The sequence below is a fragment of the Micrasema longulum genome, unplaced genomic scaffold (genome assembly GCF_059751315.1).
Source record: "Micrasema longulum isolate JH-2025_06_02 unplaced genomic scaffold, ASM5975131v1 h1tg001404l, whole genome shotgun sequence".
NCBI classification, from domain to species: Eukaryota; Metazoa; Arthropoda; class Insecta; order Trichoptera; family Brachycentridae; genus Micrasema; species Micrasema longulum.
Window position 1 is genome coordinate 75,498 of NW_028278590.1, and position 13,551 is coordinate 89,048.

Below are 13,551 nucleotides of genomic sequence, written 5' to 3' on the forward strand. Positions count from 1 at the left end.
AAAAATCACATTTTAACTTTTGTGTTCTCACCGGGAATCGAACCCGGAACCTTCCGTGAGTGAATCAAGCCGAAACCGAAGCGTCTTGACCACTACACCACGGAGGCCGCCAAATTAAGACGTTGGATCAAAAATCAGCAAATTACGATGAAGATTTTTACGGCTTTATCATCATCTTTCATTTTTCACACCTAATGGTGGATAGGGTACTGCATAGGTACACAAACTGCAGCGTATCTTAATTATTTTTATTTTATTAAGGTACAAGTAACTGTTCATTAACGCCAATGCCAGTCCAGGGACTACGAAATATTGCTATGTAAGTAGCCTTTTTAAATACATATTTCATGTCGAACACGTCGGAATCGAACCTGAGACCTTTTCTATGGTTAGCGAACGCCCGAACCATTAATTTAATCACAATGCGGATCGACTTATTTAACATCTATCACCCAAACTTATAATAATAAGTACGTACTTACTTGCAGAAAATGTGCTTTGTAGTACCTACAAATGACCAATGATAAAGCAGAGAAAACCTATAAATGATTGAAAAATGACTTTCAATTGATTACGGACTTTCTTTTGATTGCCCATCTTTATTGAATACTATTGTGCACGCATGTAATAAATTTCAATTTTACTTTGCATACTAAATAATACATTTATTAACATTATTACGCAAAAGTAGATTCTCCGTAGACTTTCTCTTACATTTGACTATTTTGTTTTGTTGGATCCTATGATTGATTGACGTTCATTGCATTTAACGAACTGTCATTATGTGCTGCCTACCTGCTAATAAAACTAACATTTCTGTCTTGTACGCATACGTAGTTTATAAATTTCAAACCGACCGAAATAATCTAGTTAGCAATGAAGTGTATAAGGCTTTGTGAGTATTTTACACAAATTTAGGTACTAAAAAAATGCTTTATTTTTTATAACTAAAATGCTCTTGAAATATTCAGTTTTCAAAATGTTTTCTAATTTATATTTACATGTTGTACTTACGTTGATAATGATAAAGTTTATTCCTACGGGAAATTGGATATAAAAACATGTTTTCGCGTCTAAACTCGGTAAAAACAAGAGTATTTAATTATACACTAAAGTTTCTCAAAAATGTATGAACAAATCAATAAAAATGATCCGCTTTGAAACATCACCGGTTTGGGTAAACAACAACCAATCAGTTATAGCTTTTTTTCTTCTTCATTATTTATTCATATACAAAAAATAATACCATTTATCAAGTCCTACTGAACTGCGTGACTGCATTTCGTCAGTAGGTGCTTATTGCATAGATCTTATATACTCGTATATATATTATTATCTCTTAATTCCATAACATCTCAAAAATCTTATTACTACGAAAAATACACACATATATGTTTAAATATTATATACATCGAAAACAGATAAAAAATTATCCAAATGTAAAAATTAAATAAATCACAAAAAAACCATCACTGCTTTACAGTACTTTAAAAATATTCCTTATTATTTGCTTATTTAAAAAAATATGTATGTGCGAATATATATGTATATACGTGTGTGAATGTATGGTTATGAATGCATTACAAGTGCCCCGACTCAACACGGATTTTCTAGCGAGTCGGAGCAAGTTCACAGATATGGATTGTTCCTGATTGTGTCGCTATAAACTGTGTCTCTGTCCTTAACAAATGTATGTATAATGTAATTAATAAATAAATAAAAAACAAATAAAATATTTCACGATTCGGTTATTTTTTTACCGTCTTTGTGACCGTTTTAATATATTGTCGTATAATTTACAAATCTTGACGTAACGATAGTCAAGGCCAATCTTGTCGCGTTTTTATGAAGCCGTGTTTTTTAACAATTGTATTTTAAAAATAATGAAAAAAAAATTACACAATATCATATTGATTTTGAAAATACAATTAATGTTCTGAACCATTTCACATATTTTTATCAGTGTTGTAGTATGTGATATTTTTCTATCGCCATTTTTTTCGCGATTGCAATGTGTCTGTTCAAATATACGTAATTTGATATACAAAAATGTTAGTTGCGAAAATGAGTTAATTTTATTTGTATTCTCGAGTTGAAAATTGGTGGTGTCGTGGACTCTGGATCAGGAGTCCGACGTCCGAATACTGCTCCACCGCAACTTGTTTCCCATTTTCTAACACGGTTATTTACCACCATAAGAATATTGTCCCAAAATTAAAATGTTTGAAAGCCGCAAAATGATAATAATAAATTATGCCTAGTCATAATAATATATTAAAATCTGACTCTGTAAAATTATGAACTGCCTTACCTTATCGCCTTATTACAAAATTCCGCTGCTCAAAAAACGTTTTGCGTGTCAAAAAAGTTTTCAAAATTAAAATCTTTTCATTTTATGATTAACTAATAAATGTGCTTCCATTTATTTATTTATTTATACTTTTACATTGTTTGTATTTTTTTTATACAGAATAATGTTCCCTCACTGGGCGTCCCGTGCCGAGGGAATCATTTTACAAAATATGAAACATGCCTTAAATTAGTAATTTAACAAAGTTAACATAATAATGATAATTAAAAAAAACCAAATTAATCTTATTAACCTAATCATCATTAACATAATAAACAATATAAACTAAAATAATCATAAAAAACATAACAAATTTACATAGACCAATAGACCAAATTTCATAAACAGTACACACATTTTACCCATTTGTCTTGATCCACTCATCGAACCGTGTGCAACCTTCCTCCACTATCCATTTATTAATGGCAATTTTATACTTTGAGTACTTACTAATTGTCCTTATGGATAATGGAACTGAACCATTGAACCTGTACTATCATGTTTTTATTGTAACGACTCAATATAATTATATCAATAAACTAAAATAATTATAAAGTTTAATGGATAAAGTGCTTTAACCTTTTTGACCCCATTAAAGCACAGTGGCTTTGGTATTTTGCAAAAAACATAAATTTACCACACGCTTGAACGCTTATAAAGTACCATGGTTAAATGTGTCTTTACCCCTCGTGTCAATACAACAAACGTTAACATAACTTTAATGGCGATATGGCTTTTAATAAAAAACATATCGTAGAAGGCTAGATATTAAAGTCTGTTACCTGGAAAATTATACAACAGGTAGTTCGACGCCCATTTTTTATTATAACACTTTTTAGTGTATTGCTTTTTATGGAAGTGGTAGAGTCATTAAAATCCTTAAAAATTAGAAATAATGTACTTAACGGAAGTAGGATATGCACGGATTGATGATTGGATCAGGCCAAATAGTTAGAAACATTTAAGTTTTATGTGTTTTTATTATGTTTACTAAGGCATATTTCAAAATAATATCAAATATTTCCTTCGACACAAATCACCCCAATGAAGGAACGTTATTTTTAATATAAAAAACTTTAAACATAAATTGTAAAAGAACAAATAAACGAATATACCGATATGTCTCTACAGTCGTTCATCTTTTACAAGTGGATAAATTATTTATTAGTAGCCAACTATTACAAGTTTTAACTAACTAAAGAGGTAGAATTTGCAAAAAATTGTGTAAAATTAAAATAAATTATTAATAAAAAATCAATCTTTTTTTAGGTACACAATCCTCTTTTTAGGTTTTATGATAAGTAGCGTAACTCATTTGAAATATTTTATTTTTTTATTTTTTTATGTATTTTATTTATTTATACAAATACATATATATTACAAAAAAATACATTACTAACGTATTTCAAACTCTATGAGACCAAGGGCCCTGTGTTGAGTTGGGATACAGCACAATGGAAAGTGGAAGCACGTACATTTTAATAGTAAAAATACAAATTTAATCCTTTCAAAAAGGTCTTTTTAGATACGCTGCAGTTAGTGTACCAATGCAGTGCCCTGTGCACCATTAGATGCGGAAATTAATTATGTGAGTAATATTGTAAGGAAACTTTGTGTATATTTTTATGTTGGTTTGATAATGTCCTAACAAGACAAAACGCGTCACATTTTACATTCTTGTATATTTAAAAAATATATAAGTTGAATTAAGTCCAATAAAAGTATTTTATTTTGGATAATTAACCAAATTTCAAAAGATGAATACAGTTTAGGTAAATAAATAATTATATATGACTTTGTATACCTATTTACAAGCTAAAAAATAATATTTTACCCACTTATTACTACGTTGAGGGTCACTCACTTAAATTAACAATGCAATTTTCGACAATAAAACAACATGGAATGAGAAATACCCGTATATTAAACTTAACCAGAATGCATCTAAAAAAGACAATGAAATGAGTTGTTACCTTTCAAGTACGATCATTATGTATATATGGTTGTGCCAATCTGTCGGTAAGGTTAGGTTAGCTCTGTACTTTTATGCAGAGTTCATTGACTTACGGAGAGAATTATCTAGTTGACAGTGTGAGTATGTACATCGTTTTGTGCCTGAATGGATAAACATTATGTACTATAAAAGAAATATTATCCATCGAAGCCAAAAGAATTCTAGAACATTCGAACTCGTGTACAGTGATAGTTCAACTATTGTTTTCTAAATAGGCGTTTATACGTAGACAATACAATACCGTTTTGTCCAAGGACTCGACTATTTTCCACGTGTAAACAACAATTTGTAGGACAGTTTTATTTTCCGATACATCGCCACTGAGATCTTCGTAAAACAATGATTACTACCCCTACCTCGTGTGGATACGTACGGACAGGGCCTTGTGACAATAGCAATTTGCTCGACGTGAACGTGTCGCTCCTGCACATAATTTTTTTGACGAAATTGGCAACAGAACATGTATTTTTAAAATTATTTCGTTCGTCTATCATAGATCGCGTAGCAGGACTGAAGTGGCAATGGACAAGACATGTTGAGATGCAAGACCCCACAAGATGGACCCCTAAAATTTTAAGATGGAGACTTTGGGAGAATAAGCGAGGCGTCGGAAGACCACAAAAAAGATGGTCCGACGACATAGCTGCTGTAGGGGGTGAAAAATGGCTGCAAGTAGCAACCGACCGAGAAAATGGAACAGGCCTATAACGAGCAGTGGGGGACAGAAGGCTGAAGAAGAAGAACAAAAAGATATTCCAATAGATCTTGGTATAAATAAAATATATATTTCGTGAGCTCGCTCGTAATAAACGCCGTCGTGTATTCATTTTCGCCGCATTACACTGTCGTATTGTCACAGCGTTCTGTCCTGCGCGGTCGAAGCTATTCATGGAGCTGGGACACGACAATATTACCATATCTATTGTATTGTCCACATGTGAACGACCCTTAAGGCATCATATTACTTTTATTCATATTTTTATAGCGGGTTGTGGTCCCGTGGAATCACGGGCCAAAGGTCCTAGGTTCGAATCACACTATACCACAACTCGATATCCATTTTTCCAGCACGAGCTATTTACGACGTTTAGAAAATGGTCTAAAAATTTAAATATTTGAGTAAATAATAAGAACTCAAATATTTATCTTTTTAAAAAAATAAATATTTTTGTATATTAGAAATTTATGATAGCTGATAAGCTGCGATCGAAATTCAGATGCACTACCCAATACTATGCAGCATCAGGTCTAGGAAAAAAATGATGATATTAATAAATTTAAATTGTATTGCAATCAAAAATGTTTTCAGTATGTCTAAATGTTCAAAGACAGGCTGGATTTCCTCTCCTGGGAGCCATTTAGATTTAAAATTTATGCAACACAGAAAAAATACATTTATGGGAAGCTTATTTATTGACACTTTATATACATATACAATAAATATACATATAAGGGCGGGCATATTGCCTTAAGGCAATTTCTTCCTACCTACCCAAACCGTTCAGTTTGAGAAAATTATAAATACATGGACATATTGAATCTTACAATTTTATACAAAAATTAAAAGCAAAGATTAACAAAAATAAATATATGTATAAAAAAAAAACACTTTACTATGAAGAGAGGAGAGGGGATGGGAAGGAAAGAAGAAGGATAAAGGAACAATTTAAATATTTAGATAGTGACATTTCAATCTCGACTTAAATGTAAATAAAGAAGGGGCGTCTCTTACATTAGTGGGTAGATTATTCCACAATCGAGCGGCTACTACTGTGAAAGAGGAGGCAAAAAAAATAGAGCGATGACAGGGTATTAAAAGGGTTCTCTCGTTACTAGAACGAAGAGATAGTCCGTGTTGTGAAAGAGGTTGGATGAGCTCTCTCAGATAAACAGGCGAAGTGGGATTATTTAAAATATTGTGAAGAAGTGATAAAATGTTAATGTTTCTTCTATGCCTGATACTGAGCCAGTGTAGTTGCGTGCGATACTCGGTTATGTGGTCAAATTTGCGAAGATTAAAGATATAACGAATACAAATATTCTGCGATCGTTCTAACTTATCAAGCATTTCAGAGTTAGCATCTGGATAACATACATCCGCGTAGTCAAGGAGTGGAAGAAGTAAGCTCTGGACTAATGTTTGCTTAACATTAATTGGCAAGAAATTCTGTAATCTTTTAAGTGAGTGCAAACTGCTATAAAGTTTACGACTAACTTCGTTAACCTGATCGTGCCACTCTAAATGCTTATGAATGATATGGATGTCTAGGCATTTACAAGGCTTATGACCATCATTGGCTAGTTAAATTGTCCACTCAACACACTGTGTAACATTCACCACTCTGCCTATGTATAAACATTCACTTTTCCTAACTCTTCCATCTTTTGACTTTTGTGAAGTAAAAAAGCTGAAACCTTATTATGTGGGTGAGATTTATCCGGCTGAACCATTTTACCTACTAGGCCACGCTTGAAAATATTTTTTGTATTTTTATATTTTTATTACCAGTTAGTTTAATAATAAAAACATTTTCCTTACTCTACCATCTGCTGACTTTTGTGAGAGCCAATGACAGGTCATAAGTTCTGTAAATGCCTAGACTTCCATCTTCCTTTCTCGAAAATGTTATCTATCCGCGTTGCAAAAAAATTAAATCTTATATCTCTTGTGCTTCAAATTTATATAAAATAAGAATTTCACGATTTAGGGCCCCAGGGCTAGTATTCCAAACAGTTTTCTCGTGCCGCGAGAGTGGTACAGAATAGCACCCCAGGGCTGGTATTCCAAACGCTCTCGTGGCCGTATTATCTCGTGTATTTACATGCAAAATACACGATAAAAACTGTTTTCTCGTGCCACGTGAGTGGTTCAGAATAGCACCCCAGGTTTTGTAACATGTTTGACCCTAACATAACGACGTCAGTCTGTCAATTGTAATGCATATAAGAAGGTTGTTTACAAGTGGATAAAATGTAGACCATTTATATTCTATGAACTATTCCTTTGACACAATATTTTTTCTGTTTTAATTATATCTCTTTTAAAAAAAATTAAATGTTCAGTTTTTTTCACAATTAGTAATGATTTTTATTGTTTTAGCGTCATCCAATGAAAAGCGCATGTGATGTAAAAGACCCTGCCTAAACTTCTTAGCTAGTCGGGACCTAAAACAATGAACCAACGTTAAAACAGTTAAATAAATACATTAAATGTGTATTGTATAATGAATTGTTTATTTCTTCCTCAGGTAACTCTAAGAAGCGCGATGTTCGCATGTCATGCCCCCCTGTCGGGCCCACTGCTCCTCCGCCACCTGCTCCCCATCACCAGCCGGCCCCCTCGCCGCCGATAAGGACGCAGCCAAGTCCCGTGGTTGCCAAACAGACCAATGGGACGATAGGTAAGCTTATCCTTCAATTATATCCTAGCTGTTCTTACTGATGCGTAGGGAACTGCAGCGACACTCCAATTGCAGCGTATCTGGATAGTTTTTGTAACGCGGAACACAAGGTGACCAGTCTTACGCTTCAGGTGCCAGAAATTGAACAAAAAAAAATATTTCATACGCGCTGTAAAAATTAAAGCCTTTAATCGTAAAATGAAATTTCTCGAAAATGAATGAAAAAAATATTAAAAATAATTTTGATAAAAATAAACTACTTTAATCGACGTCACTAGTTCTCCGAAATCAACCAATGAGAATGTTAATTGTTTATTTATTAATATGTACGGCATACGGTGTTTTTAGCTTACAAAAAATACGCAATTAGTGGAAATAAACACTTAGATATAAATTAAATTTTTAAAAAAATTACGTCAACATAATATATATCATTCATAACTCGGCAGTTTTTAAATTGTGTCTAAAGTGCATTAAAAAAAAGAAAATGTTACAAAAAAATTAGTTTAAAGTATATTTTTACAATAAATATATATATTTTTTAAATGTCAAAAAATAACAATCCAATTAAATATATACATATGCGCATACAAAATATAATTAAAAATAAACATTCAAAGCGAAATAAAATCAATGATAAATAAAAATGGAAGTAAATATAGGTACGTAGAAATATATATTAAAAAAAAAAAAACACTAAAAAAATATGCCAAAAGGTGAAATTATACATTTTCTGTTACCGGAAAGTCAGGTCACCAATCAGGACAACTCACCGTAGAGAACTTGAGACGTCACAGGCGGAGTAATTGCAATATCACCTGTGTCACACTCACCATTCGTCCTACAGGAAGTTTGTTTACTTCTATATTCAAGTGCGATTTTTTTATTCTCTGTATATACTTAGTTTAAATATTACTTTCCCATGGATGTTAGATTTTTATAGAGAATAAAGTGTAAAGAAGATTAGCGACATCTATTTTTGAAAAAATAATGAATTATACTCCGTACTAATTTACGCCTACTATATACCATTTAGTATTATAGTTAGTATTAAAATATTAATTACATCCTTTATCCTACGGTATTATTAATATCAGCGTATAATATTTTACGTCAAATTGAAATGGCCGCTCGCCAATTCTGGCGAAATAATATTTATGCGTGTATTCACTATTCCACAATATTCTTAAGGTTGATAGATTATGTCTTGTACGAGGGCTATGAAATATAACCCAATTTATTTGCCGGCTATAAGTTTAACCAAATATATAATATTATGCAAGAAAATAACTCTCTACATCATAAAACAGTAACCTATGTATTAACAACTAATATGATGTCATATATTTTTATTTTAACTGTAAGAGCATGTAGTGGGTTAGTGAGGAAGTTTGGTGGTTTTATTTTATTTTTAGACTATTATTAAACTAAGTAATTTTTTTTTTTATGTACCGTATTATCAGCGCTATAAGTTTTGTGATATCTTCTTCCTCTGCAATTGCTACATCTCTTGCACGAGCGTCGATTATTCCGACTTTCAACATATCCTTCTTCAAATATTTTTTGGATTTGGTCTTCCTCTATTTCTAAATCCATCAACATTCGCATTGAAAATGTTTTAACCCGTTCTTTTGCTGCCCACTCGCTCTACATGTTCAAACCAACGCAGAGCGCCTTTCTTGATTTTTTCGATAATGCTTGTTTCAGCTTTACATAATTCACGGATCTCGACATTTGTGTATTTATCGTACATCATTTTACCACATATTCACCTGAGAGATCGCATTTCGCAACATTCAGCCTACTTTCATTCCTGTTTTTCTAAGTCCATACTTCGCTTCCATACATCCCATTTTCTAATAGAGAGTTATTTTCAACTCGTTGAAACCGTCCCCAAAATGTTTAATATATTGTTAAATCACAAAGACGTAAATATTTCTTCTTTTGTTTTAATTTAAAAAATATAAATAGTGTTTTATTTTCTAGTCGCCTAGAACTCTTTTTTGTAGTTTCAAGTACCTACATTTAATAATAAAAATATATTTTTTAAATGTTGTTTTTATCAGTAATGTAAAGCATTTATTAAGGTATTTGTACAAATAAAATTTGAACACCTAGTTACACCTTAACTAATAAACAATATGCTGGGTGCTCTGTGATGTAATTCACCACTGTAATTAGGCCTCCTGGCCTGTTGTGGTGCAAAAAAAATGTAAATGTAAAAAAAATAAATATATGTATCTAGACAAAAATAATTTCAAAAACAAAACATTGTTGTGAAATCCAGAAACTTTCCGATGACACTCTATCTACCAATATGGATGTTTGTTTTTAGCAAAAATCATCGCCATCCCACGAAACGATGCGATAGACCCAGCAAGCATCCTTAATATATTTTGGCAAGTCCTTTATGATACAGATTTTTTTGGGTTGCCTGGATTCTTGTTTTGGGGAGTCTGAAACGTTCACCTCCCCTCGTAGGACAGCGATGAATTTCTTTATTACGCTGAACATCACAAAACATGGCAATAATATTTTTTTAAATTTAAATATTAACACTAAAGTATTCAAAATTACTCTTTGCTTTACCGAAAGCATATTCAGTACCGTCAACATATGTTGAATTTTTCTATATCTTCCACATCTCAATATTGTCCTCATTTCCCTATTCTGAGCTTTCTGCTTGACATTGTATTGATTTTCAGTGCTTGTATTTAATTTGAGATTTTTTGTTATTCTTTTTAAAAAACCTACTTTTAAAAAAAAATTGTGGTTGATATACACAAATGTGATGCAAATTTTTAGCTAACTATTTAATATATATATATAAATAATGGTGTGATTTTGAAATAACAACGTTTTAAAATAGCAAACACGATTTCCTTACCTTTTATCAAACTACAGCATTACTTAAATTTGGAAGAATTCAATTTAACTTTTTTTAAAGTTTGATTTATTTTTATTAAAATTTCGTTTTAAAGGTTGATTTTCTTGCAAAGAGTTTTCCAAAGGCGGCCTTTCAAGTGGTTATGGAGGTGTCTGGTTCTCTTTATCCCTACCTCTAGTACTCTCTAGTAGACTTGACCTCCAAGGTCGAGGAACGGGAAGTAGTATTAGGCACTCCGCGCCGCGGAGTCCGTGACAAACTTCCGTAATTACGAATCGTGAGGGAGACACAAAGTTAACCAAGAAACCTTTCTTTGGGTTACTTGTATAGACCAAGGTTCTTGAACGTGGGCGAAAAGATGCACAGCAAGAAGATTGATGATGAGGAGATAAAGAAGACGAAAGGAAGAGGGATATATACAATAGAATCGTTAGTTCGGAATTCACTTTTGATCAATTACTATTAACGATAAAGGCAGCAAAATAATGAAAATAAATTAATAATACATGTTTTTTTTTATTTGTAATGTTTCGTGTAAATAAAAACTAATGAATTTATACGAGAAACGTGCGAAATCGAAATCGATATACGGACTGGAGCAGATCCTGTAGAAGATTCTGCAGAGACCACATAAACAGAATGAGCAGCGATAGACTGGTGTCCACAGCAGCCAAAGAATTGCCCTCCGGACGGCGCCCACCGGAAGACCCCCTAACCAGTGTTTCCCACAGTGGAGCGAACGCCAGTGGGGCATAAGGCATCAGAGGTGGGACACCACGCTTCAGAGATGAGACACGTCGACATTCCACATATAAAGGGGAATACTCATCGGTCATACGAAAAAATGCCTGAGATGTACAAATATACGCTAAATTGTACTTAAAATAGAATGAATCCCGTTATAATTTCAATAAGTATCTAAATACACAGAAACTGTGCAGGATGTAGCTGTAGATGTTGTATTGATATCGGGCCCAAGCTGCACAATTGTATTGTGGTATTTTGATAGTACATTGTTATAGATATGTCAATGTCTATAAAGGGCACGATACACGTATTTATTTTATTCTACTTACTTACATTTTCAATTTCTGTTATGTAATAATTTCAGTTATAATATATGTATAAGAATAGGATGAATGAACGGAGCACTAAGCACAGTAATTTCTAATAAAAATATGTCAATCGAAGCTAAACTTGCAGTGCACAACGGAGTTTTAGTCCCAACACTTATGTATGGAAGTGAAACATGGAACTGGCAGAGGAAGGATGAAAGCCGAGTGAACGCGGTTGAAATGCGATCTCTTAGACGAATGTGTGGGAAATCAATGTATGACAGGGTTACGAATGATGAAATCAGGCGAGAGTGTAAATCTGAGACAAGTATAATTGATAAAATTAAGAAAGGGTCTCTGAGATGGTTTGGTCACGTAGAACGAATGGACGACGAGAGAATGGTAAAACAAGTAAATATGGCAAAAATGAACGGCAACGTTAGACGAGGACGACCAAGGAAGACGTGGCATGATCAGATAAACCAAAATCTTAAGTCTGGTCATGTCAAAAGCAGACAGAACCGAAGGGCATGTATGACAAGATGTATGAATGTGGAAGAAGCTAGGATTGTATGCCAGGATAGACGTGTGGGGCGGTCCATTCTCTCTGCCTACCCCTACGGGGAAATGGCGTGATGGTAGTAGTAGTAGTATAAGAATAGGTTTTATTTAATTTCATTAGGGGTTCATATGTTCACAAACAAATTACAAGATGATTTGAAAATTTACCTGCTGTTTAATTAAAAAAGATGCCGGTGTGGTATCTGACTTTTGAAAAGATTACAGTGAGGCATGGCATAAAGATGGCTGGGAAACACTGCCATAAGCGATGAAAGGATAGTTATTATTATTATAGATAACTTATGCAGCGCCATTTTTGTAACATAATACCTCAAAGGCGCTTTACAAAGTGATTTTTATCGAATAAATAAATAAATATAATTTAACGTTTTTTTAAATTTTATTTTGACTCTTGAAATAGGGCACACGTAAATATATTCCTATGTGTGCTATAATTATAACAATGCACATATGTATGTTTCATTAATAAGTTATTAAACGCATATTTCTTAGCCTTCTCTTTGAATTTTGTTTTTTTTTTCTTCATGAATGTTTTTTCTCATTACATAATATTTTTTACTGCCGGAATGGAATGCTCTCCCAGCAGAAGCGCGATACTGTGAGAGTGAAGTGATGTTGAAAAAACGTAAAACCCACTTGTTGTCTAAATCATTGGAATAAATCCGTAGCATGTATAACAACGATATAAAATAAATATTATATAAAACAGAATTTTTTGACCTTTTCTTTACTATTGTGATCGTTGATCAATTGTTTTCCAAAATTGTGTTTTTTTTTAAAATTTATAATATTATACACAAACATCATCGTATTAAATAATATTCATTGCCTATATGTTAGTACTTTTAATTCTTTTGATATCAAATTTACACTTGTGTATCAACTATTTTCAAAATTAGTCTTCTTCTTCTTCGTTTTGTAATATGGTGAGTTTGTTTAAATTTTCTTGGGATGAAAAAAATAATATGCTGTTACAGTAGTTAATGTGTTGTTCAATATTTGTTTTATAAAATATATTTTAATTTGTAATTTGAGTCAAATTATTTACTTTGTTATACATGCTACGGATTTATTAAAATGGTTTGGAAAACAAGCGGGTTTATTTTTTTTTTTGAAACATCTCTTCACTCTCACAGTTTCGCACTTCTGTTGGGAGAGCATTCCATGGCATAGCACCTGCAACCGCAAATGCTCGCTCACCGAATTTAAAGCGCTGTGCGGGTACAGCCGTACTCCTTATATCGAGTAGTGCCGTATACTGA

The 13,551-nt window shown here is 32.6% G+C and overlaps 1 protein-coding gene across 3 annotated transcripts in view; it reads left to right on the top strand.

Annotated features, from left to right (window-relative positions):
* Positions 1 to 13,551, top strand: part of LOC148275527 (uncharacterized) — a 200,373-nt gene that overhangs the window by 69,706 nt on the left and 117,116 nt on the right. For all 3 annotated transcript variants that reach the window (XM_088235572.1, XM_088235573.1, XM_088235574.1), the window contains one exon: positions 7,613 to 7,765. In XM_088235572.1, coding sequence (XP_088091698.1) covers positions 7,613 to 7,765 — 153 coding nt within the window. The remainder of the gene's footprint in view (positions 1 to 7,612; positions 7,766 to 13,551) is intronic.